At 39.2% G+C, this 27,035-nt stretch overlaps 1 protein-coding gene across 9 annotated transcripts in view; it reads left to right on the plus strand.

Annotated features, from left to right (window-relative positions):
* The first annotated feature begins 1,958 nt into the window (after window positions 1–1,958).
* CNNM2 (cyclin and CBS domain divalent metal cation transport mediator 2) overlaps window positions 1,959–27,035 on the plus strand; it is a 151,786-nt gene continuing 126,709 nt past the window's right edge. For 2 of the 9 annotated variants that reach the window (XR_008998996.1, XM_036898862.2), the window contains exon 1: window positions 1,964–4,143. Coding sequence is in view for 8 of the 9 variants with exons in the window: in XM_036898862.2 (XP_036754757.1) it covers window positions 2,523–4,143 (1,621 nt within the window). In the remaining variant the exon portion in view is untranslated. Of the gene's footprint in view, window positions 4,144–9,872; window positions 9,922–16,853; window positions 16,906–17,301; window positions 19,574–23,699; window positions 23,965–27,035 lie in introns of those variants that run through there. The other 7 variants (XM_036898863.2, XM_036898865.2, XM_036898864.2 and 4 more) reach the window with 7 other exon arrangements.

Raw genomic sequence — 27,035 nt, forward strand, 5'->3', positions numbered from 1 at the left:
TAGCTACCATCCACCACCATATAATTAAGCCCCTTCATCCATTTTACCCACCCCCAAACCCCTTTCCCTTCTGTTAACCTCCAATCTGTACTCTGTATCTGTTTTTGTTTCATTTTTTTAGATTCCATATATGAGTGAAATCATGTTTGTCTTTCTTCATCTTGTAAGGATATAATAATTTATCCTCCATTTGCCCCATGGTCCCAAGCACATAAGCCGGTGAGAATTATGTCTGGGCTTGCCTGGGTTTACCCCGCCTTACCTCTAAACATCCCGACCCTCCCCAAAGGCAACCGGCGGAGCGGTTCCGCCACAATGAAACGTACCACGCTGCTGCCCTCTCTCTCTCTTTGTCTCTGTCTGTCTCTCTGTCCCTCTGCTCCCTCTCTCTCTCTCTCTCCCCCGACCCCCCTCTGGGGGCAGCCACTCTCTCCTTCAGATAATAAAGTCTTTTGCGTGGGCCTGTGGCTCCTGAGTCATTCTGGGTAAGGAGGGTCGTGGCGAGATACTCTTTCACATCTGATTTATTTCACTTAGCATAATGCCCTCAAGTTCTATACATATTGCAGCAATGGTAAGATTTTCTTCTCTTTTATGGCCAAGTGGTATTATACTGCATACATATACCACATCTTCCTTATCCACTCATCCATTGATGGACAGTTAGGTTGTTTCCACATCTTAGCTATTGTAAATAATGCTTTAATGAACATAAGAGATTTGTATATCTTTTTGAATTAGTGTTTTCATATTTTTTGGATAAATACCCAGAAGTGGAATAGGTGGTTCTTTTTTCTACACATTCTCTTTGTTGCTTGTTATTTCTTGTCTTTTTGATAGTAGCCATTCTAACAGGCACGAGGTACTGTCTCATTGTGACTGGTATGCATTTCCTTGATAGTGATGTTCAACTAATCATGTGTTTGTTGGTCATCTGTATGTCTTCTTTGGGAAAATGTCTAATTAAATCCTCTGCCAATTTTTTAATCAGGTTTTTTTGTATGTGTGGTTGTTGAGTCGTATGAGTTCTTTATATATTTTGGATATTAACCCCTTATCAGATATATGATTTGCAAGTATCTTCTCCTATTCAGTAAGTGGCCTTTTTGTTTTGTTGATGGTTTCCTTTGCTGTGCAGTCTTTTTAGTTTGATGAAGGTTTTAATTGCTTATTTTTGGTTTTGTTTCCCTGTGTTTGAAGTCAGATCCAAAAAAACATTACCAAGACCAATGAAAAGGAGCTTGCCCTTATGTTTTCTTTTAGGAATTTTGATGGTTCAGGTCTTACCTTTAAGTTTATAATCCATCTTGAATTAATTATTGTTTATGGTATAAGATGGTCTAGTTTTCCCAACACTACTTACTGAAGAGACTACCCTTTCCCCATTGTATATTCTTGGTTCTTTTATCATAAATTAATTTTATATGTGTGGGCTTATTTCTGCTCTACTCTGTTATATTGATCTATGTGTGTTTTTATGCCAGTACCATACTGTTTTAGTTACCACAGCTCCTTAGTATAGTGAGAGGATTCTTACGACCTGGAGGATGGAGAAACTGCTTCATTCTGACCTCCCCACTTCCGCACACCTTTTGGGTTTGCGGTGGACCTTGAGAGTGCAGGTTGCCCATGTGGCCGACAGGTGGCGCCACCTGACCGCGAGCTGCAGAGCCCGAGCATCCCTTAGCGGTGAAAGGCTCCACAGGAGTGGGTTCAATGGGTGCTTGGGGCCACAGACCTCTGCTTGTGTATTCTGCAGGCGGAGCGGTGCGCACGAGTAGAGGTGGGTGGCTGGGTCGTGTCCTGGATTCTTTTTCGGCTAATACGCATCTCAAGCCGTCCTTAGCTTTCAGACCACTATGGCAACCCTCTCTACACCCGCAATGAACACTGGGGAGCGGGCAACGAAGGGCAGCGGGAACAGATTCCCTAGCGCCTCAGTACTTTATACTTTAGCTCAACTCTGCCAACCCAGACGCTGGGATCTACTACCGAGGCCCCTCAGGGAGAGTCGTACCCGCGGACAGTTCCTTCTCATTGGCAGTTAGACGGGAGGCCCCGCCCACCCTCGTTCAGCTCTCATCTGTGATTGGCTTTCGGGCCCCAGCTGGCCACACCTCCTCCCCTCGCACATACACAAGAGTCACGCGCTTTTCAGTTGGAAACTTGGCGTGCTGAGGACAGTGGCGCCCATCGCTCCACCCATCTACCTTGCCATTGGTCCGCGGCTCCACTCACGGCCACGCCCCCACCCCAGCCCCCTGACTGGGGGGACGGGCGCCCGTTTATGATTGGCTGGTTGGCTTGCCTCTCGCTGGAGCGGCTAGCTCTTCCCCCGCCCCTTTCTCCTCCCGCTAGCCTCCAGGTTTCTCAGCTGGTGGGGGGCCGTGTCAGTGTCAGGCAGGGAGGCGGGCCGCTGAGCTCTAAGTGCAGACGCTCCATCGCAGTCTTGCCCAGGCGTCGGTGCCTGCGCTCGCGCCGCCGGGTGGAAAGGATGAAGCTGCAGCTAGAGCAGCCACCCTATGATTGGCTGTGGCGCTTGTGAACCCGAAGTAAAGATGGCGGGCGGGCAGGCAGCCGCCGCACTGCCCACTTGGAAGATGGCGGCGCGCCGCAGCCTCAGTGCCCGCGGTCGGGGGGTCCTGCAGGCGGCGGCGGGGCGCTTGCTGCCGCTGCTGCTGCTGAGCTGCTGCTGCGGCGCGGGCGGCTGCGCGGCGGCGGGCGAGACCGAGGAGACCGTGATCATCGGGTTGCGGCTGGAGGACACGAACGACGTGTCATTCATGGAAGGGGGGGCGCTGCGGGTGAGCGAGCGGACCCGGGTCAAGCTGCGGGTGTATGGGCAGAACATCAACAACGAGACGTGGTCCCGCATCGCTTTCACCGAGGAAGAGCGGCAGCGCCACAGCTCCGGCGAGCGCGGGCTCGGAGGCGCCGCTTCGCCAGAGCCGGACAGCGGTCCCCAGCGCTGCGGCATCCGCACTTCAGACATCATCATCCAGCCCTACATCGTTCTCAACCGCCGCACCTCGGGCATCATTGAGATCGAGATCAAACCGCTGCGCAAGATGGAGAAGAGCAAGTCCTATTACCTGTGCACGTCGCTGTCCACGCCAGCGCTGGGCACCGGCGGCCCGGGGTCCGTGGGTGGCGCGGTCGGGGGCAAGGGCGGCTCGGGAGTGGCCGGGCTCCCGCCGCCCCCCTGGGCCGAGACCACCTGGATTTACCACGACGGCGAGGACACCAAGATGATAGTGGGCGAGGAGAGGAAGTCCCTGCTGCCCTTCTGGCTGCAGGTGATCTTTATTTCGCTGCTTCTGTGCCTGTCGGGCATGTTCAGCGGCCTTAACCTGGGGCTCATGGCCTTGGACCCGATGGAGCTGCGCATCGTGCAGAACTGCGGCACGGAGAAGGAGAAGAATTACGCCAAGCGCATCGAGCCCGTGCGCAGGCAGGGCAACTACCTGCTGTGCTCGCTGCTGCTGGGCAACGTGCTGGTCAACACCACGCTCACCATCCTGCTTGACGACATCGCCGGCTCAGGCCTCGTGGCGGTGGTGGTCTCCACCATCGGCATCGTCATCTTCGGGGAAATCGTGCCGCAGGCCATCTGCTCCCGGCATGGCCTGGCAGTAGGGGCCAACACCATTTTCCTCACCAAGTTCTTCATGATGATGACCTTCCCTGCTTCTTACCCGGTTAGCAAGCTGCTGGACTGCGTCCTGGGCCAGGAGATAGGCACCGTCTATAACCGGGAAAAGCTGCTGGAGATGCTCCGGGTCACCGACCCCTACAACGACCTCGTTAAGGAGGAGCTGAACATCATCCAAGGGGCTCTGGAGCTCCGCACCAAGACAGTGGAGGACGTGATGACTCCCCTCCGAGACTGTTTCATGATCACCGGGGAAGCCATCCTGGACTTCAATACCATGTCGGAGATCATGGAGAGCGGCTACACTCGCATTCCAGTATTTGAGGGGGAGCGCTCCAACATTGTGGACCTCCTCTTTGTCAAAGACTTGGCTTTCGTGGATCCAGATGACTGTACTCCCCTGAAAACCATCACTAAATTTTATAACCACCCCTTGCATTTTGTTTTCAATGACACCAAGTTGGACGCTATGCTGGAAGAATTTAAGAAAGGTGGGAAATTTTGTAACTTTCATTGGCTTGCTCTTTCTCTCTCCGTCCTCCTCCCTACTTGAGCCCTCCCTACTCCTCAGACCAACCCCCTCAAGGCGAGTTGACCGGAATTTCTCCTTTCTCTTAATTGCAAAGTTGAAAGGGTGGCATGGATTTGGGGAAGGATTGAATTAGTAAGCGCTTCTAGATTCTTTAAAGGCACAAAATTGCCATCACTTGCTTTTTCCCATATCAAAAAGCAGGCTTCTTTCTTTCTGTGCAGGATGCCTACCCCCGTCGTCTCGAGGGGGTTGCTGCATTTGTTGCCTGGGTTCTGAGTGGGAAGGCTAAGTAGGGGCTGGCTAATGCCATGCTATGCCATTTGGTTGACATGTATTAATCACAGACATTTGGAGAATATTTAAATAGCTTTTCTAAGCCCAGTGCAGTCCTTTGCTTCCTCCTTAAAACGTTCAGTGAAATGTTTCAGAGATTGGAAGTGCATTTTCCATAGCTTTTTCGGCTTGTCTGGCGATCTGTGGGGAAGATTGAGGTCTGCCTTTGAGGGGTAAGACAAGTATCACCAAAAACATTCACCCATTTGAATGTGACTTGCTTTAGCTAGAAAAGAGGGCTTAAAAAAACCAACCTAAAGTTATTAATAAATAACTCAGAAAGACTAGAGGTAAGTTAACCTTTTATGAGGCTATCTTAGCTAGCTTTGTTTACATTTACGTGACAGCAAATAAAATTTCCCAAACCCCATGTGATTTTGGCAGCAAGCTTGAACCCTTAACAATGGTACAGATCCTTCTATTGTGGTTTATCTATTACCTAGACGTCTTTCTAGTTTAAAACTGTTCTTTTTAACCTTGACCACCTGGTATATTAAATTGAAGTATGTCTCCAAGTTCAACGTTCACTGTTCCAGGGACTTTTAACAGGGAAGAGAAATGCGGTCTATGTGCTCACCTTTCTTGCACTGTGGTGTTTTTTGTTTGTTTACACTGAAATGGGCAGGTAAATAGCAACCCTTACCACCATTCAGAAACTCTATTTTTAAAAAAGTTTCCAGTTAAGTAGTTGATATTAATACTTAAAAACCAAGGGGTGCTAGGCTGTTTAATTGCTAAGATGCTAGTGTATGTGCAGGTGTTAAAGTGTGTGTGTAACCTTTAATGAACTGGTAATCCTCAAAACTAGGCTATTCTTCAAATAGAATTCTGGTCACCAATAATGGTCTTTCCATTGAAAAAGGTCATGTGTGAGTGGTGACAGCTCACTGGGTATGATGATCTGAACATCCTCTTGAAATTGTGGTTGCCCTCATTCCATTTTCCTGGCTGACTGTGTCCTCTCTGAAATGGGATCACATTGCAGTAATTTTCAGATAAAGGAATAGAGCAGAATATGCTTCTGAGATAGGTAATGCACATTTAAAAGCAGAAGCAGATTCTTCTGGATTCGTAAACAGTAAAAAGAAAATGTCCACTATCTCTACGTGACAGCCTCTTTCAGGAGTGTCATTAGTCTTTCACTGCTAAGTTGTTAATTGGAGCATCAAACCGGGCTCTTCTTTCATTTTGCAATATTTCAAATATAGAAAGGTGCTTGAAAATGGCTCTGAAATACTTAATTTTCTTCCCATTGCTAAGTTTTGCTATACTGAGAGATAATTTATGCTATGATTTTTTTTAATTCATAATTTTTGCACATCTACTGATGGATTGTTAGCACTGGTATGTACTATCTGCTGAAGTCTTTTTTCTTTTGAGAATTTAGTTTTCACCTCACAACTCATTAATCTTGCCCCTCACTCACAATTTCAAGATTTGCCTTATTTTGAAAATTGTTTTTGGTTGTCCTTGAGCAATAATCCTATTTATTTCCTGTGATTTATTTTCACAGGGAACATTTCCTCCATGTTAGCTCTCAGTGACTTTGTTGAAATGTACTCTTTAAATGATTGAATTACTGATATTTCCCCATGAATTCTAGAAAAATAATAATGCACAGGATTTTATTTTTGTCCTTAACTGGAATGATGTATTTAGTTAAGAAGAGAGTACAAGTTAAACTTACATTCAGGCTAGTGGCATATTCAGAAGATCAGGCAAAGTCAGTTGGTTGCAGATGATCTTAAAAGGGTAGAGTGAGTGTCTGTTACTTAAACATAGGAATAATTGATTTTTCACTTTCCCTTTCTTAATCTTTTTTTGATGAGTTTGGTCATTTTAACCCTACCAACAAGCTGTGTTAGTTTTTTCTCATGTTTGAGTGAAAATATTTCACCTGGCTTTCTTTTCCTTCTTCATTTTCTAATTGAATTGTGAAATAATGTGAATGAGCAGTCAACCTATTATTGGTGTGTGGGATGGTTTAAAGGCTTTTTCTTCCTATCTTTTCCTTTCTTCTAACAATAGGTATGGCAACTCCCCACAACTGGCTAGATCATTGATCCAGATTTCGTTGAAAATTATCCTTCCTAATTAAGAATGTCTGCACTGAAGCCCTTCCTGAATATAGCTGTATATCGTTAGTCTGAATTATCTTCACTAAGGAGGGGTTAAGCTTCTGTAATGTGGAAAGCAATGAAAAGCTACCTTTATATAAATATGTGTGAATGCCTTCTTTCTAATGGTTAGAACTTTTTGCCTGGTTACCAGAAAACTTAGTTTTACTTGAGGTTGAAAGGCAGTAATTATGCTATTTCACAGTTAGCTTATTATTATTACTTGTTTATTTACTGTGCCCGGTACAGGGCTGAATGCTTTTCATGAATCACCTTGTTTAAATCTCCTAATGGCTCAGTGAAGCATTTATCTCCATTTTACAAATGAGGAAATTGAGGCTTAGCTTAAATTATTTGTTCAAGGTCACACAGTAAATTGATTTGTGATTTTAACTTGGGTCTTCATGACAGCCGAACTGTGCTCTTAACCACTCTGTTACACTGGACCCCTTGAGCCTGATTTTACATTTCTGTTTTATTGAGTACGAGGTTTGGTCTTTTCTCAAAACATGGCCTCAGAGCTTCCTGGGCTTTGAACACTGACATATATTGAAATATACATGGCTTTAAACCCAGTACATGTGTGATGTTGTATGTAATAATTGGTGTCTCCACCTTTGCCATTAAAACAAATCAATTTTTTGGCCTTTGTGATCCTAAATCTAAAGAATTCTATTTCCACACCAAGCATCAAGTTTCGCTTTGAAAATATGTTACACTAACATGGTGTGCCAGTGTGCGGCTCTAGTGGACTAGTCTACAACTGTTTTTCCAATGGCCAAAGTATGCAGTAATGTTTCACTCTCGGTTTCTTACCTGTTTCTGTTGCAGTGGTGACTCAAACTCAGTTTTGTGTTTTAATCTTGCTTTTATTTCCTTTCTTTGTACCACCTATATAATAATTGGTTGCTAATGAACATCCTTTACAGCGCTGCCCCTCTGTGCTCCATGCACTCAGTCTTTCTTTTTCTTTTGCTAGTTTTGTAGTTACTTATAAATCTAAATAAGAGAATTAAAGTCAATCCCACTAGAGGATTATGAGAATTTTAGAAAACTGTCTAAAGCAAAATAGTGTAGAGGAAAGAAAAGTTAAAGTTAAGGTTGCTCCCTTTGTGTGCAGAAGGACACTAGAGGCTCTCCATTGACCTGACAGGATCTTCCTAACAAAACGCTAGACTCTTGGCCACCCACTTGACTACACTGGGGTTGAACAATTAGCAACCAGTTAATTGTTTTTTTCTTTTGCTTCTTTTAGCTTTGCAACAGTTGCATTCCAGTAATGCAGAGTCGGCTGTTTTTTAAGTTGCTAGGGACTTGACCAGGCTATTTTCTAGTTTTTTTCTCTATTTAGCTAGGAACATGTAGGATCACCAGATAAGGTTAAGGGAAGAATGCAATGTGTAGTTTCCACTTAAAACATTAGGTATACAATTTTCTCTATTCCTGGAACACAAGTTTTTCCATATTAATGTGGTGAGGGTTTAATATTAAAACCCTTTTACTCCCAAAAAAGTGTTCCACTTGCCTAGAATCTGGGAGGATTTTTTATTGGTCTTTAAAGGTATGAATGGTGTGGGGTGGATGTATTTGTTGCTGTGATCTTGCATGTTGTTTATTTTGCTCAGTACCACATGTTAAACTATTATAATTTTGCATGTTTTTAAAACGTCATTAGGAAATATCCAGATAGTATAGAATCACAGGTGGAAGGCAGGCAGGTTGAGGATCTAGTCCAGTGTTTGTGAAATTACCAGATGATAAGAACTACTTGGATTACTTATTAAGAATAAGGTCCTAGGCCTCTCAGAGACCTCCTGAACCATTATCTTTAGGGAAGGGGTACCCTGGAGCAACAGTTACCTTGAGGTAATTCTTATGGTTAGGTGGGAGTTTAGGGAACATTGGTGTAGTCAGCCTCTAGATAAGGAAGATAAACCCTGAGATGGAGAGAAAGTTAAGTCGCTTGCTTAGGGCTCTCCACCTAGCCATAGCATCTGCAGGACCGAACCCATGTCCCTGACCCTAGATTGGAGTTCCTTCCACTCCCAAAGTAGGTCCTCTGGTCCCGAGTTAAAGATACCTTTAGCTGTCACCAGGCATCATTGAAAAAGCAGATACTCAGGTTTGCCATTGGTTTTTATTTGTCTTGTGATTTTGATGTCAGTTTTTCTGATATCCTGGATTCCAGTCATCTTTGACAGGTATTTCGTTCACAGAAAATAATTCTGAATGTGTGAACTCTGTTGATTTTAGCTTATTACTTTGAGGTTTTTTTTTTTATTACTCTGAGTTTAGGTTAGGAGGGTATTTTAGAAAATGGATACTGAGATTACTTGAAGTGTGAGGTAGTTAAATACATGGTATTTCTTTTGCTCTAACTTGTTTTGGATAGCTGTGAATGATGTACTTTCCTTTGGTTGTTTTTTCTAGGAGAATAATGAAGTTTGGATTTGGGACATTAGGGTGAAACTTCCTTGGCTCTTTTCATTTTGTTCACAGTGCAGGTCTCTACATTTTCCATTGAAATAGTTATCAGAGCATTTGAAGTATGTGTCCTATTCATGCATCAATGTGCCCTTTTCTTCTGTTTTTTTTTTTAAGGATGTAAGTTATATTTTTACAGAGACTCATGCCTGATTTTTTGAGGTTGTTTGTGTTATAGGATCATGGAAGCCTGAGCATAGCCTTTTAGGTCGAGAGGCACCATAATTGAATGCTGGCTCTGACTTAGTATTGATTTGGACAAAATAGGAAAGGATCTTGTTCTGCTTTTTCTCTTGTTTCCTTATTTAAAATTTTTTTATGGGGATTACACACCACCTGCCTTCTTCTCCCAAAGGGCCTCAGAATTATTTCAATTCTGAAACATTCCAAACCACCCTGAGGGATTAGTTAATTTTAATTGTTAGTGTCTATACACAAATTACCATTAACCAGGAAAACCAACAAAATCGACTAAGCCAACATAATATTTTATGGTTTTACTTGTTCTTGAACTACTTAAACTTTTAAGAACAAACCTTTGGACTCTACTTATATGTTTACTTTAGTTATGTGTAAAGTAGTATATTTCTAAGGGCCCTTTCCTCTAAATGCATATATTTTATTGGTAGTACACTTCAGTTCTAGGAATATTTGCATGACATGTAAAGACTATTTGTTGAAAAGAATACATGGGAATGAATGGCTAGGGTTGAGTACAGTTTATTTTAGTATTGTCCTTTCATTTTTTTCTTAGAACACAAACAAGAAACGCCCAGTCCTACCAACACTGAAAAGCACAGACAGTAAGAAGCATTCTTTCAGCATCACATATACTGGCAGTTCCAGAATGTCTGTATAGAGGGATCTTAAGGGTGGCATGCTTTGGAAGGGGGAGCTAGGGGGCCGGTAACAGGCACCGTCTGTGGATGGTATGCTTATGAGGCTGGCTTAAGGGTTGATGGAGATAATAGGAATGTGACTCTCCCCTCTTTTATTTTTAGTGTTACCATTGATTATAAATACTGCTGTAATGGTGGTGAGATTCTCATTTCTTCATACTTAACCGCCCCCTTGCTGTCAGACCTAGTTGGGAATGTTTCTTCTTTGGAATTCTTGTCCTGTGGAGAGGCTACCATTTGCCAATGCAAAGGTTAAGACAAATGTGCTCTTCCTGGTTCTACTTTGGACAAGTAACTTACCCTCTTTAAGCTCCAGTTTTCTCCACAGTAAAATGGGATATTGTCTGACTCATTGGGTCCTTAGTAAGAACTAATGTGATAATGAATGTAAAAATGTTTCTAATAGTACCTGACACTTAGTGCTCAGTTAACCATTATTTTTATTGTGATGATTCTCTAGGCTCTTTGTTGTTCTTGGTCTTTCTCTAGACAAGGATTGCTGGTCAAGAGACACCTTGGGATGTGTGTGTTCATGGTTGTTATGGATGTTGACATCTTGAAAGTGGCTAATTATTGTAGGTTTTTTTCCTTACTGTGATTGAATTCTAGGCTCTGTTACTTTTCTGGTAGTTGATGTTGCTTGGCAAGATGGCTGCAGACATATATATTTTTAAGGAAAACAGAACAGTCAGTTACATGTTCTACCCTCCTTAGAGTAAGAATACTGAGTTTAAAAGTATTGAAAGTATTTCATTCTCCTTGAGTATAAATGACTGAAAAAGACAACAAAGTTTAAAAGAAATAGAGCAAGTGGTCACGGATTTTGGAAGCTCTTGAACAAGCAAAGTTTGAAGACTAAAGGAAGATCTCAAGTTGCTTTAATAAAATCTTTTAACATTGATCACATCAAAAGCATAAAAAATGATGTCTAATATCACAAGTTATTGTTGCTTATAACAGTGTAAACCTGTAACTTTTTGAAGACAACCCAGGAATCATAAAGATGTCCCACTCTTTGGTTTAGTAATTTTTTCCCTCTGGAAATCTTAATTCAATTCAGTGATATAATTCAAGAGAAGAAAAGAGCTATGTTGGCATTTAATGTTGCAGGTATATGGCAACATTAATAGTGAAAAATTGGAAATAAATATCTAACATACCAGGGTGGGGGCATGAGGGGAAGTGGTTAAGAAAATTCTGGATGTCAACTAATTAACAATTTAGTCATAATTTTGAAGGTCATGTAGCCATATAGGAAAATTTATGCTAATTGTTTTGCACAGATCATAGATACATAAAAATAAATATATGGACGGACTGAAAGGGAACACAGAAAAAGTGAAAATTGTTGATGTGTTAAGATAGGGTGATCATAGCCAGTGGCTGAAAAAAAAATCTCTTTAACTTTATATGATAACATATCTGGAAAAAAATCAAATCTGCTGAGACCATGAGTCCTGATCTTGGGAAAACTAACCTTTTTTCATATTGGGGAACTCATATTGTTCCATTTCTCCCTAGGAACATTTTACTGCTGAAACAAATGGTTCTTTTTAAATTTGTAAAGCTTCAGATATAATTCACATATCATTAAATTCACCCTCTTTTAAGGTGTACAACTTTGTGATTTTTAGTGTATGCACAAAGTTGTGCAATTATTCCTACTGTCTACTTCCAGAACATTTTCATTACTCCAGAAGGAAAGCCTGTGCCCATTAGCAGTCACTCTTCATTCCTCATTCCCCACAGTCTATGGAAACCATGAATCTACCTTCTTTCTCTATGGATTTGCTTGTTCTGGACATTTCATGTATATGAAATCATATGCAATGTTGCCTTTTGTGTCTGGTTTCTTTACTTAGCTTAATGTTTTCAAGGTTCATTCATGTTGTAAGATGTGTCAGTATTTCATTCCTTTTTATGGTGAGATAATATTCCATTTTGTTTTATCTATTTATCAGCTGATGAATATTTAGACTATTTCTGTTTTTGGCTGTTATAAATAATGCTTTATTAATATTGGCAAACATGTTTTTGTGTGGACATGTTTTCAGTTCTCTTGGATATATACCTAGGTGTAGGATTGCTGGGTTATATTCTAACTCTATTTTTAACTCTTTGAGAAACTGCCAACCGGTTTTTCCAAAGTGGCTGCACCGTTTTACATTCCCACCAACAGTCTGAATTTCTTCATGCCCTTGACTACTCTGTTTACTCTTTTTTTTCAATTATAGCCATCCTAGTAGGTGTGAAGTAGTATCTCATAATGGGTTTGATTTGCATTTCTCTAGTGGTTAATTGCATTGAGTATCTCTTCATGTACTGGCTCCTTGTAGATTTCTTTGGAGAAAATTCTAATCAGAATCCTTGTCCATTTCTTAATGGGATTATTTGCCTTTTTATTATTGAATTGTATGGGTTCTTTATGTATTCTGGTTGCTAGTTCCTTATCAGATATATGATTTGCTTGTGTTTTTCCCCATTGTGTGTCTTCACTTTTTGGGCAGTAGAATTCTCTTTTAAGTAGAGAATTTTCAATTTTGATGAAGTCCAGTTAATCTCTTTCTTTTTTTCCATCTTATTTTGTTTTCATTGTCATTTCTCAGAAGCCGTTACCCAACCCAAGATCCTAAAGATTTATGCCTATATTTTCATTCAAATTTTCAAATTTTCATTTTCAAGATTTTGTTATATTTCATATAAGCCTTATATGAAAACATGGTTTTACCTCTTACATTTAGGCCTTTAATCAACTTTGAGTTAATTTTTGTATGTGTTGTGAGGTAGAGGTCCAACTCCATCCTTTTCCATGTAGATAATCAAGTTATTCCAACATCATTTGTTGAAAATACTGTTCGGTCCCCCGTGAATTGTCTTGGTATCCTTGTCACAAGTCAGATGACCATAAATGTGAGGGTTTATTCCTGGACTCTAAATTCTATTCTATTGATCTTTCTTATGCCATACCACTGGTATGAACTCTATGACAAGTTCTGAAATTGAGAAGTAGGAATTCGCCAATTTTGTCCTTCCTTTTCATGGTAGGCTTGGTTGTCCCTTGCATTTCCATATGAATTTTTCATTTATCTTCTTGTCCATTTCTCCAAGAAAGGCAGTTTGAATTTTGAATGAGATTGCATTGGTCAGTTTGGGGAGTAGTGCAGTGTTAAAAATAGTATTAAATTTTCCATTCATGAATATGGGATAGCTTTCCATTTATGTAGGTCTTCTTTAGTTTCCTTCAACAATGTTTTGTAGTTTTCAGTGTACTTACTTACAATCCTTTTGCTAAATGAAATATTTAGGAATAAATTTACTCTTGATACTATTGTAAATGAAACTGTTTCATTAATTTCATTTTCAGATTGTTCATTGTTAGGACCGTTGACCTTTAAACAGGGTTGGGGTGCTAACCCCATGTACAGTTGAAAATGTGCATATAACTTTTGACTCCCCAAAACTTAACTAGTAGCTTACTGTTGACCAGAAGCCTTACTGGGAACATAAACAGTCAATGAATACATATTTTTATGGTATGTTTTTTATATACTGTATTCTTACAATAGAGTGAGCTAGAGAAAAAATGTTTTTCAAATTATTGTGTATTTCCAAAATTTTTCCAATATACTTGTTTAAAAAATTCCATGTATTATTGGACCCATGCAAGTTCAAACCTGTGTTGTTCAAGAGTCAACTATATATAGAAATATAATTTATTTTTGTAAATTGATCTTGTATCCTGCAACTTTGCTGAATTCATTTATTAGGTAACAAATTGTTCTTAAAATAGAAAACTGCTTTTTAAAAACATGAGTTTGGGGAGGTTATCTTATGTTTGTTTCATTTGACTGTAGTGGAGTTTATTTTTTCTTAAAAAAAATTTAAGCATTCTTGCTTGCCACTTTCACATGTATAGAGTGAACACCCACTATTGGTTATTGACAGTGTCATTCTTTGGGAAACTTGACAGAAAAGAATAATTTTCTCTTTAGATGTAGAAAAAATAAGAAATAGACTGTATGAAATGTGTCAGTCAAAGAGACCAAAAATATCATTGGCTAGAGCCTGGGAGTTCAAACAGTAATCTGTTTCTTTCTGATACTTAAGAGTGACTTTGTATGAGACTTGGGATTTATCTAGGAAATGAGCATAGAAAAAGGACTGTGTTTGCTTAATATCTATATGGTTTTGTAGTGTCTTTCTTCTTCAGGCCATTTTAAAACCCAAGGATTTTCTTTGGGTAATTTTTAGAGAGACTAGTGAAAACCCTGACTTAGTTACTGCATTCATAGTGCCATCATCAGCATAATCCTTGAGGTTTTGGGGTACCAGGTAAGAAGAAACAAAGTGAAACTTCCTGCTCTTTTTTCTTTTTCTCTTTGTGTGTGTGTGTGTGTGTGTGTGTGTGTGTGTGTGTGTGTGTGTGTGTGTGTGTGCAATGCGCAGAGGGGGTGGTGGTCTGGTAATCTGAGAGGAGAATGTTTTCCCACATTAGCAAAGACAAACTGAGGGCATCATATCTTTATAGGAGTGTGCAAAGCCTCAGTTTTTCCATCTGTCCATTTGCAATCATAAAAACAATGTATGGACTCAACTTGGAGCCTCTGCAAAGTGGCATTTAGGGCTTAGGCAGTCCTGAGAGCCATGTAACAGGTGGAAATATTTGAGCAAGTTTTAAAAGGTAACTTTAAAATCAGCTAGAATAAGACAACATGCTCTCTCATCCCCTTCATGATTTGTTGCCTTTAGTCGCTAGCGTACCTCCTTGATTGAAGGTGTGGCAGGAATAATTTGGTCAGTGTAGAGTTGATAACTGAGCAGAGATATTTTTCTTGCTTCAGGGTATTTATTTTAGGGGCTTGGGGTTAGTTGGGATGCAGGGCTGGGATTCCACTGGAAGCAAGTCTATTAGGTAAAATACTCATATTGTGTGGGCCATTTGCTTAGCTTTTTTTTCTTTAAAAGTTTCTATTTCCTTATTCCTGTATACATACATTTATCTGCAAAGACAAGAACATTCCCCACAATGTGAACTAAAAAATGACTGCCTCTGGATGCTGAGTTTTAGGGGAGGAAGTATGTTTTTCTGTGTGCTTCAAATTTTTTTTTAAAGCATGTATTTGTAATGTTTAGGGGGAAACGAAGTTTATTAAAATGTTTTGAAAGTGTAAATTTTGTAACTTGAACCACCAATTTAGGTATTTAAGTGAAATTCAGTGTATCTAGGTGAAATTAATTCTTCCTTAGGAGATATGAAATATTTTGTCAGAATGCAATCATGCTGTCATGTTTGCCATTCTGTCCCCTCTTTGGAGTCCTTAGTGTTCGGGGCAAAAAATGAATAGCATTTTAAAGTCCATATGATGTGTATGTGTGTATGTGTGTGTGCATGTACATGCACAGCTTGGTAAAATTAATTTTGTGTGCAGAAAAAAGGAATTTAGGTTTTTGAGTTGCATTTGTTTCCAAAACACATTATTAGGTGACAAAATTGAGTTCTTTTAGGTTTGTATCTGGACTACAGATATAATGAAGCTGTTTGATACTTGATTGCCCTTATTAAATAAAAGAGTAGTGAAGTAGTTGAGTTTCAGCTAGATTTATACTTTTAGCATAAAGCTGTAATCTCAATGTACTTCTCATTTGAGAATATTGATATTCTGGAAACTGATGTTGTTATTATAGAAATCATCACTGTAAATTTGGTGATGATTATTAAAAGGAGACAAAAGAATAAAAGGAATGTTCTGGAACCACCCATGGTTGGGGCTCAGTAGTTTCCAGACTATCATAGACATTTTGCTAAAATAAAAAGACATTTTAAATTTGAGGATTAGGTTTTGCTTGATTTGGTTTTACTCCTATAATATTACGTATCTATTATACATTATTTATCTCGGATGAAAAGGTATGACATTCCTGAATGTATATAGAAACTATATTTATTTATAGGATCAGTTACTGTCATTTAGGCATTTGTACTAAAATCTGTTTTTAAGTGCCATGAAATAATGATGGATTTTTGCCTCTACTCCTTTTATCTAACTTCCCAAGAAAACTAAGCATTTAGGAAGAAAAATTGATGTTTCCTTTATTCATAAACAGTAGTGCTTTTAAGTAGTTCTATGCAAGACAGTCGATTTTATTATTTACTCAATTTCTTGATATTTAAAAATATATGAAAGTTCTGGCATGGTTAGTGGACAGTGAAAATCGTCAGTTGGCACAGAACTTGCAGCCAGCATTAGAGCATATGCCTCCTGAGTATCTATCAGTGAACTGCCGAACATCTCTGGATGTTTGAAGAGAGCCTCTGGTAGTCAGTCTCACAGTGAGACTAAGACAAACAGAAAACAAGCGTGATTGACTGAACCAGGTTTAGCTCATATCAGCTGAAACCCGACAAGCTAGCAGTCATTGCTACAGGTATTACTTTCTGTGTGACCTCTTAGGGCCACTTACGAACCAGTTGTTGGTAGCAAACGTGAAGATCTGCTGCCTCTTCAGACACAGTATAGGTAGAATCTCATCCTGTATTCATTTGACCCATCTGGCTGTTTGAGGCTCCCTGCTAGGCTGAAATTGTTGTTAATACTTCCTTAAGGTTGGCGTAGCCTCACTGTATGTTTAGACACAAATCCGGCAGTTTCATGTCTTAGGGAATCCTTGCCTGTCTATTTTCTTTTCTCCTTTTCCTGCAAGATTTCTTAAGGAATAGGTAGTTACTTCTTTTTTTGTTTCTGGCTTCATCTGCATCCTCTATAGTTTGGCTGTAAATTGTCACAAACAATGACATCCTTCATTGCCGAATCCATGTCTTGGTTGTCATCTTATAGGTTTGTCAGCCTTCCTCGCTTTCTGGACTCCTTTGCTGCTTTCGGCCCTCAGGTGAGAATCCCCGTCCTCTCCAGCGTGGCTCTGTGGCATGGCGTGGCACAGTCTTGATTCTTCTCCAGTGTCTCTGACTCCTTTCATTGTGATTTAGGTTCCTGATTTTTTCTTTCCCTTCCTAATTGAGCATTGCCCAAGATTTTTCCTTCTTTATCTGCTCCATGGTCTTTTTTTCTATCTTTAGAAAACTTCCTTTGACTCATTTTAAATCTGTAAGCCTTTATTGAGCACCATAAAGAACTGAGTGAGATGCAAAGATGAATTAGATATATTTCTCTAACTTGTAATACATATGAATTTATACTATTTTGCCCCCTGTATCTTGTTACCAAATTTAATTGACATATTTTGAATATACCTCTTACACTTTTTTTTTTCTCTCCATTCCCACAGCTACTACTGCAGCCCTTAGTCCCTCTTATTTGTGCCTTGTTCAGTGCCCTGGTATTTTAGGTGCTCCATAAATGCATTTTGAATGAATGAATGAATGAATCTGTCCATCTTGATTATTGTAAAACTTCCAAGATGGCATTTCTTATTTGTGTATTTCATCAAGTAGAGCTCTGCTAAGTTGACCTTCCTTAAAGATGACTGTCATCCTACTAGTTTGTCAAAAACCTCCTACAATTAAAATAACGAGATACTATCTGCTATCGAACGAACTGTCCACTCCCACCCGCTGCCCCTGCAATTCATATGTTGAGTCCCTATTTCCCAGTATGATGGTAATTTTGGAGATGGGGCTTTTGGGAATTAATTAGGGTTAGATGAGGTCATGAGGGTGGGGGCCTCATAATGGGGTTAGTGGCTTTTTCAGAAGAGGAAGAGAGAGGTCACCCTCTCTTTGCCATGTGAGGACACAGTGAGGAAGCAGCCATCTTCAACCCAGGAAGAGGGCTGTCACCAGGAACTGAACCAGCCAGTGCCTTGATCTTGGACTACCCAGCCTCCAGAACTGTGAGGAATAAATGTCTGTTGTTTACACCATCCATCTGTGGTATTTTGGCAGAGGACTCAAGTGGACTTTACATTGTCTTTTCACCTATCAAAATATCCAGTACAGAAAAAATGACAAAAGCAAGATGAATAAGTTCTATATGTCTGCTGTATAACATCGTACCTACAGGTAACAGTACTATATTGGACACTTAAAAATTCAAGAGGGTGGATCTCATGTTAAGCATTCTTACCATAATAAAATTAAATTAAAAGGAAAAGAAAAATGATAATGTCTGATTACCAAGGCCCCATGAGACATGGACCCCTTCTCTGATTGCATTTCCTCCTGCTTGTACCCTAGTGGGGCTCCAGCCATGCAGCCTTCTGGCTTTGTATGGGGACTGCAGGCATTCTAGGCACGCACCTGTGGTAGGGCCTCTGTGGCTGCTCTGCCCTCTCCCTGGAATGTCCTTTCCCCGATGAGCTTTATGGCTCACCCCCTTCCTTCCTTCAGATCTTGACTCAGATGTCACCTGCTGATGAAGCTGTCTATGGCCTTCCTAGCTAAAATTTCAGCCCCTCCCCTGCAATACTTAACTGATTTTCCTTCTTTGCTGTATACTATGTTTTGCTTATTTATTTTCTAAAATTGTTTTATTTTTGGCCTGCCTCCTCCCACCAGAACTTCCATGCTCCATGAGGGCAGAGACTTCTGTGTGTCTGGTTCCCTGCTGTATTCCCAAGGCCCACACCTGGGCCTGACACAGCAGTGCTCAGTAAATATTGTTAAGTGATTGAAGTGAATACTGAGGGTGTGGTGCCAGGCAAGTACTGTTTTTGTAATACTGATGTTGTGAACTGGTATAATTTTCCTACAAGTAGTTTGGCAGTGTGCTTAAGGGCCTGATGCTTTCTGCACATCCTTCCACCTAGGAGCTCTACGTGGAGAAATCTGACTTAGGAACTAATCAGAAATGCATGTAAAACTTAAAACACAGAGGTGCTCTTCTAAATATATTTAAAAATTTTTTTAACTTTTATTAATTAAAAAAACTGTGGTAAATACACATAACACAAAATTTTCCATCTTAACTATTTCTAAGTGTACAGTTCAGTAGCATTAAGGACATTGACATTGTTGTACAAACCAATTTGCAGAGCTCCTTATCTTGCAAAACTGAAATTCTGTACCCATTAAATGAGAACTCCCCACTTCCCCTGACCCCCAGGCCCTGGCACCCACCATTCTGCTTTGTCTTTGAATTTGACTGTACCAGGTACCTCACACAAGGAGAATCATACAGTGTTTGTCTTTAATGACTGGCTTATTTCACTTAGCTTAATGTCATCAAGGTTCATCCATGTTGCAGCATGTGTCAGAATTCCCTTCCTTTATAAGGCTGAGTAATATCCCCTCATAGGTATGTACTATCCTTTTTTGTCCAGTCATCCATCATTGGACACTTGGCTTGCTTCCACCTTCTGACTCTTGTGAACAATGCTGCTATAAATATGGGTGTGCAAATACCTGTTTCAGTCACTGATTTCAGTTCTTTTGGGTAGATACCTAGAAGTGGAATTGCTGGATCCTATGGTTATTCATTTTTAATATTTTGAGGAACTAAGTATTTTTTAAAACAGCAAAAAATTATAAACAGTCAAAGTATTGAGGAATAATTAAGCAAATATGAGTTTGTACATGCAATGCAACCATTTAGAATAACATTTATAGAGTTTTTAATAACATGGGGAAATGATTAAGTGAAAAGAGCACTGTTTTTAAAACTACATAAAATACTGGTAGGATATACTACTGGTAGGAAATAACCAAAATGTTAGTAATAAAGATGGGATGATTTTTATATTTATCTTATGTATTTCCATATTTCCTAAAGTAAGCAGGCATTAATTTTATTATTTAGGGAAAGAATTCAAAAACCCTCCAGGAGTTCCCATTATCTGCTCTATGTTATCCAGACCCTTCCAGAGTTTGCAGAGCTCTTTATACTCTGGCTTTAACCCAAATTCGTACCTTTTGTCCAAAAGGGCTACTAATCTCATAACTGCATATATGTATATCTGTATGTCTATATTAATGTATGTGTTTATATATATAGTATAAAATTATGTTTAATATTATACACATGTATGCTCATATTTCTGTCCTAAAGAGACACTTAGTTCTGCTCATCTATAACTCTGCTCTGTTCTTAATACCTAGTTAAAATTCCATTTTTTTACCTGAAACCCCTGCCTTTCTATGAACTCTTAACACCATATTTATAATTATGTGCTGCAAATAACACCTCATAGTTCTTAATTCTTTTCAGACTTTAAATTGCTTCTTATGTATCTCTCCGAGGGTCTGTCTGGAAGATTCTCCTTGTTCTTCTCTGCCTGTGTAATTTTTACTCAACTTCTCCTATACACCTTTTTATTTTGAAAAAAAATTTCAACACAGAAGTTTAAATAATAGTACATGAATTCCTGTATACCTTTTACCTAGATTCACCAAATGTTAATATTTTGCCACATTTGTCTCTTTGTCCATATATATGTGTGTGTACATATATATGTGTCTTTTTTTCCTGATCAGCTCATAAATAGTTCAGCATGTATCTCTTAAGTATAAGGATGTCTCCTAAGTTATCACAATACCATTATCACACTCAAGAAATTTAATGTTAATATAAACATACTGTATAATATTCAGTCCCATACTCATTTAATTGTCATATATCCTTGGTGTCCTTTAACTGAAATAGTTGCCTTCCCTTTTTTTTTTCTTTCATGACACTGACATTTTTGGAGTCCGAGCTAATGGTTTTGTAGATGTTTCACAATCTAGATTTGTCAGATTTTTTTTCTGAAAATTAAAATCAAGATTAAATCTTTTGTTTTTTTTGGTGTTGGGAGGAATACTGCATTGTAAAGTACCTTTCTCCCTTAATAATTAACCAGTAATCTGTGGGGTGATATTTGGAGATGGCATGCATATACTGCACCCCCATAAACTTTCATCCAGTGGTTTTGGCATCTCACTCGTTTTAAAAAGTATCATACTACAAAGTCTCCCTTGGCCATCTTGTCTGTAGGAATCTGTTCTTCTTTCCATTCTAGCATGAAAATAGGTGTGTGAGATAGGAAGGAAGAGATAGTAGTGAACCTGGTTCAAGCATCTTGTTTTCTAGATAAGCCTTCAGTGTTTTGCCTAAGAGCAATTGTATAGTTAGTGACAGAACTAGAACCTAGTTTTCCTGGTTCTTAACCAAGTACTATTTCCAGCTGCCGCTTACTGATCCTTCACCAATAATATAAGCACAAAAGAAATATGTATTACTTCAAATAGAGTATACGGTTTTTGCAAGTAGAAAGAAAGCATATATTAGTTTTTTCTTTTGCATGTATTTCTTTCTTCATTATTCAAAAGAGTCAAATCAGCCCCTTTCCCACCCCACCCACTCCCTATCCTTCAAGCTGCAGCCTTACTGAAGTTGAGCTCTGTGCTCTCACCTCTTGTCTCCTGTGTGCTCTTCCTTTGGCTTGTTAGTCTTCCTTCCCTTCTCGTTCTTATTTACTTTTATTTTATTTTTTAGAATATATATTTATTTTTGACAAATAAAAACTGTAGACGTTTAAGGTGTACAATGTGATTTTTTGATATATGTTGACATTGTGAAATGATTTTCAGTCAGATTAATGCACATACCCATCATCTCCCAGAGTTAACCTTTTTTATGTATGTACAGTGAGAACACTTGAGATTTACTCTTAGCCAAGTTCAGTATATAATCCACCATTGTTAATTTGGGTCACCATGCTGTCCATTAGGTCTCTAGAATTTATCTATCTTAAAACTGGAAGTTCAGATCCTTTGATCAACTTCTCCCCTTTTCTCTCTCCCCCCCGCCTCTGGTTAACCATTTTACTTTACTTGCTCTTACTATGAGGTCCTTTTTTTTTTTTTTGAGTCTTCATATAAGTGAGATCATACAATATTTGTCTTTTTGTGTTGCCTTATTTCACTTAGCATGATATTCTCTGAGTTCATCTATGTTGTTGCAAATGGCAGGATTTCTTTCTTTTTTTAAGTTTGAGTAATATTCCTGTGTGTATGTTTGGTGTGTGTGTGTGTGTGTGTGTGTGTGTAACATTTCTTTGTATATTCTCTGTCTATAGACACTCAGGTTGTTTCCATATCTTGGCAACTGAGAAAAATGCTACAGTGAACATGGAAAGCAAATATGTATATCTTTGAGATGGTGATATTATTTCCTTTGGATATATACCCAGAAGTGAGGTGGCGAATCTAATGGCAGGTCTATTTTTAATTTTTTGAGGAACTTCCACACTGCTTTTCATAATAACTTTATCAAATTACACTCCTACCAATAGAGCACAAGGGTTCTTTTTTCTCCACACCTTCACCAACATTTGTAATCTTTTTACTTTTTGATATTAGCCGTCCTAATAGATGTGAGGCAATAAGTTATTGTCGTTTTGATTTGCAATTTTCTTGATGATTAGTGGTGTTGAACGTCTTCTCATATACTTGCTGGTGATCTCCAAATACCATCCCACTGATTACTCATTAAGTGGTAAGGGAGAAAGGTACTTTATAATATAGTACATATAAGGTCCTTTGCCCATTTAAAAAATTGAGTTGTTCTTTTGCTGTTGAGTTGTATGTATTTTAGATGTTAGCCTCTTATCAGATATATGGTTTGCAAATGTTTTTTTTTTCCTATTCCATAAATTGCCTTTTCATTTTGTTGGTTGTTGCCTTTTCATTTTGTTGATCGTTTGCTATGCAGAAACCTTTTAGTTTGATGTAGCTCTACTTGTTATTTTTGCTTTTGTTTCCTGCACTTTTGGTGTTAATTCTAAAAAGTCATTGTCAAGACCAGTGTCAAGGAACCTTCCACTACTTTCCTTCTCTTTTTGACTATTACATGAGCTGAGTTGAGTTCTGCAGAGGAGGCCTTTACCTACCTACCTTCAGGCTGTTAGGTGTCCTCTTTTGTTATTGTAGGACCTTGTTTGTACCTCATATATCCTATATGTATCTGTCTTTTTCTTCTGGTAATTGTGTTTACAATTATATTCTCCTTTATCCGGCTGTGAGCTCATTGAGGTCAGGAATTTTGTTTCATCTCCGTGCTTGCTTTTATCAGTGAAGTCATTTCAGCTTTGGTCATTGATTGATTTCTGGTAAAGACATGGTTACAACTAAAACCTTCAAGTCTCTCCAGCTCTGGTAGCTTTCATAAATATTTGACCTATAATTTGCAAAGCAGTATAGAAAGTGGAGTGCTATTTTATATGATATGCAAATTTTCAAGGAACATAGGGAGAAAGTCCGGACTGTAGTTATAAAACAGAGTGAGTTAATTGTTGCTGTAGGGGATATTATGCGTGCTTTGACAATGAGAGGATGGAAGTATTCTTAGAATAGTCTTGAAGGAGGCCAAAGGCTGAGGTAAGGGTCAGAGCATTTGAGTTAGAAGGAACAGTATTAAGAAAGGCATAAAATCAGAGTTGTGTTTGGGAGAATTTGAGCAGTTGATTTGACTGGCCTTTGGGTTTCTTTGCCATCAGTCTACCTACCTACCTACCTACCTACCTACTATCTGTATATCTATGGTACACACAGATTGTTCTTTGTACATATTGCTTGCTGTCCTGAGTCTTTAACATTTGCTTTTAGGGAAATGTAGCATAGATTTCTTGATACTAATTGAATATCTGTATTTCTAGGAAAGTCTCTTGTTGGGGTAAATTCTACCATGGAAGATTTTTTAAAAAACTTGTGTGTGGTATCTGTTGTTCCAACCAAAATACTTTTTTTTCAGGTCTGTTCTCCACAGCTTGTGCAACGCCGATGAGCCCAAATTCTTCACTCCTGGGTTAATAGGTTAAGCCCCAGGGGAATACATTACTAATTGAAAACCTGAGAAGCATAACTGTTTCGATTCTGAATTTTCAGTGTTTTCTGTAGCCTGAAAGAGTTACGTAAGTACTTTGATTTACCTCTGGATTGGACTTCAAGCACCACTGAGAAAGGACTGGGACTTCAGCATGGTACTTATTTTCCAGCTATTTACTTTTCAAATAAGAGAACTCCGAAACACATGAATACAAGAAACCAACTTGTAGAAAACAATACTGTATTCTGAGAAATAAACATGTATTTTTAATATATTAGTGTCCATTTTTTTCTTTACAATATACTTCTGCCTCTATTTTGAATAACTCTTCACCAGATACCACAACTTCTTGTTCACAGTGAATGTTGGTAGGATAGGATGTGCGAACCATGAAAGAACTGCTTTTTTCTTTTTAAATAAATACTGGCTTACTCTGAGCAAGTTTCTGGAAACTAACCTCGTTGTTGTAAATTACCCAGTTATATGTTTTGTAATCTCTCTCTGGCATACATTTTAATTGTTTTCTCTCTGCTTCATAGGTGCTATAATCCTTTTATAGTTTTCTGGGTTTAAAAATAAACCTATAGAAGTTTCAGTTTTATATTTAATAGCCATGTTTCACAGTGTTCTAAAGCTCTAAGTTCAGGGAGGCAAATGTTTTTGGTATGGAATGTCTTTGTTTCTATGTTTTAGAAAAATGTGTTAGTCTTCCAGTGTTTCACATTCTGATGACTTTAGATGCCAGCTAGGATTTTAAAAATATTTGAAAAATCCTTATGAGGAAGACAGGTAGAAAAACACTGAAGATACACAGATCAAAACACTGGTCTCTTAACAATTTTCTATTATCAAATTTCAAAAGATCATTTCTTCTTTGAAACGTGTACTATATTTCTCATTGATGGGTAAGACTGTGTCACTCTCCTCTTGGAGCTTACAGTTCAGTGGGAGAGACTGATGTGAATCCAGTAATCACACAAATAAACTCACCACCGTGGGACTGCTCTGGAGGAAAGGGCTTGGCGCTGAGAGAAAATATTGGCAGGTGGGAGGGGAGGGGAGGGAGTGACTTCTGAGTGACTTGAGATCTGGCATATGTGTAGGAGTCACCTGGAGGAAATTTGGGTGTGGAAAGGAGAATTGTACAGGGGGAAATGATAAGGTGGGAGGCAACATCTATATTCAAGGAACTGAAAGAAGATTAATGTGGCTGGAACACAGAGTTTGTGTGTGTTGGCGAGTAGGGTGTGGCACAAAATGCAGCCGGAGGAGTGGGAGACTACCCCAGTCAAGCCAATGCAGGCTACACTGAGGGTCCTGCCATTCTTCTCAGAGCAGTGATGTACCTGAGAGGTACTGGAGGTATGTGAATATGACATGGTTAGAGCTGCATTTTGAAAAAATGATTGTCCTCTGTATGGACAGTCTGTTGTAGAGGAGTGAGAAAGGCTGGGGAGAGGCTGGCCTTTGGGGGCTATGGCAGCAGTCTGGTGAGAGATGATGCCAGCTGGGCTTAGGGAGAAGGTGGGTGGGATGGAAGAGGTGGATTGATTCTGAAGATGCTGAGAAAGACAGGGCTTTACTGGACCCCTTTGCACGGATACTGAAAGAGAGGCAAAATAGGGGTATTATCTCTGAAATTGACACCCAGGAGTCAAAGTAAGCAGAAGTAGGCCTGGGACTTGAAGTTCAGTGTTTGACCTCAAACCTGCTGCTCTTTTATGGCACTCCACCTTTTAGAAGCAGAACCTTCAGTTTGGAGAACATATTCTCTGGCTGACACTGCATCAACTAAAATGTTCAGCTCCTGTGCATTAAATCTAAATTTAGGCAACAAACTCATATCTCATGGTATGAGTTTCATAGATACTTTCGTGATAGTAATCCCTTTTATTTTCTGATGAAGGAACACGCTCCTTTCCAACTATTTAGTTGAGAACAGACCTATCAATAAAGGCACAGTTTGCCAATCTGCTTGATATTATTTATTTATTTACTATGTTCCTGGCACTGTTTTTGTTATAGAAAGATACCTACTATATGCCCACTACAGAACTCTCTGGAAGGGGAGGAAGGACTGAAACATCTGATTACAATGTGCAGCTCCTGTTGTGGAGATACACACATTTGCTTTGGGAGCCCACAGGAAGGATCCTGAAATACTGGTTATTTCATTCATTATGTGGTGGTATTTCCTGCTCAAGAGGTGAATACAGATGTTACCAGTCCAAGATGTCCAGCAAGTAGTCAGTTTATTAATTTGCTAGGAGGAAATACATTTTAGTTTAAAAAAGTTTTTAAGTTATAAGGATTTAAGTTACATGTTGGTAAAGAACTTAGCTAAATTGCCCTAAGCGTTATTATCTGTGGAAATAATATGAAAACCCATTTTAACATATTTTTTCTGTGTACTTTTTTAAATTTTGGTATCATTAATATACAATTACATGAGCAACATTGTGGTTACTAGATTCCTCCCATTATCAAGTTCCCACCACATACCCCATTACAGTCACTGTTCATCAACGTTGTGTACTTTTTTTACAAAGTTAGTAACAATTAATTGTTTAGTATGGTATTAATATTTTATCAGAAAGCTATTACTTTTTAAATTAAGGTATTATTGATATACACTCTTATGAAGGTTTCACATGAAAAAACAATGTGGTTATTGCATTTACCCATATTATCAAGTCCCCACCCATACCGCATTGCAGTCACTGTCCATCAGATTCACATCCATAAAATGCCACAGATTCACTATTTGCCTTCTCTGTGCTACACTGTCTTTCCTGTGACCCCCCACACCATGTGTACTAAACATAATATCCCTCAGTCCCCTTCTCCCTCCCTCCCCACCTGCCCTCCCACACCCCTCCCTTTTGGTAACCTCTAGTCCCTTCCTGGAGTCTGTGAGTCTGCTGCTGTTTTATTCCTTCAGTTTTGCTTTGTTGTTACATTCCACAAATGAGGGAAATCATTTGGTACTTGTCTTTCTCCACCTGGCTTATTTCACTGAGCATAATATCCTCCAGCTCCATCCATGTTGTTACAAATGGTAGGATTTGTTTTCTTCTTATAGCTGAGTAATATTCCACTGTGTATATGTACCACATCTTCTTTATCCATTCATCTACAGATGGCCACTTAGGTTGCTTCCATGTCTTGGCTATTACTTTTCTTTGAAACTGATTTGGGCAAACTGTCTTAAGTTTAAGGGGACACTTTTTTTCAACAAGTATTTATAATGCAAGAGTTACA

This window comes from Manis pentadactyla, chromosome 8 (genome assembly GCF_030020395.1).
Source record: "Manis pentadactyla isolate mManPen7 chromosome 8, mManPen7.hap1, whole genome shotgun sequence".
Lineage (NCBI taxonomy): Eukaryota > Metazoa > Chordata > Mammalia > Pholidota > Manidae > Manis > Manis pentadactyla.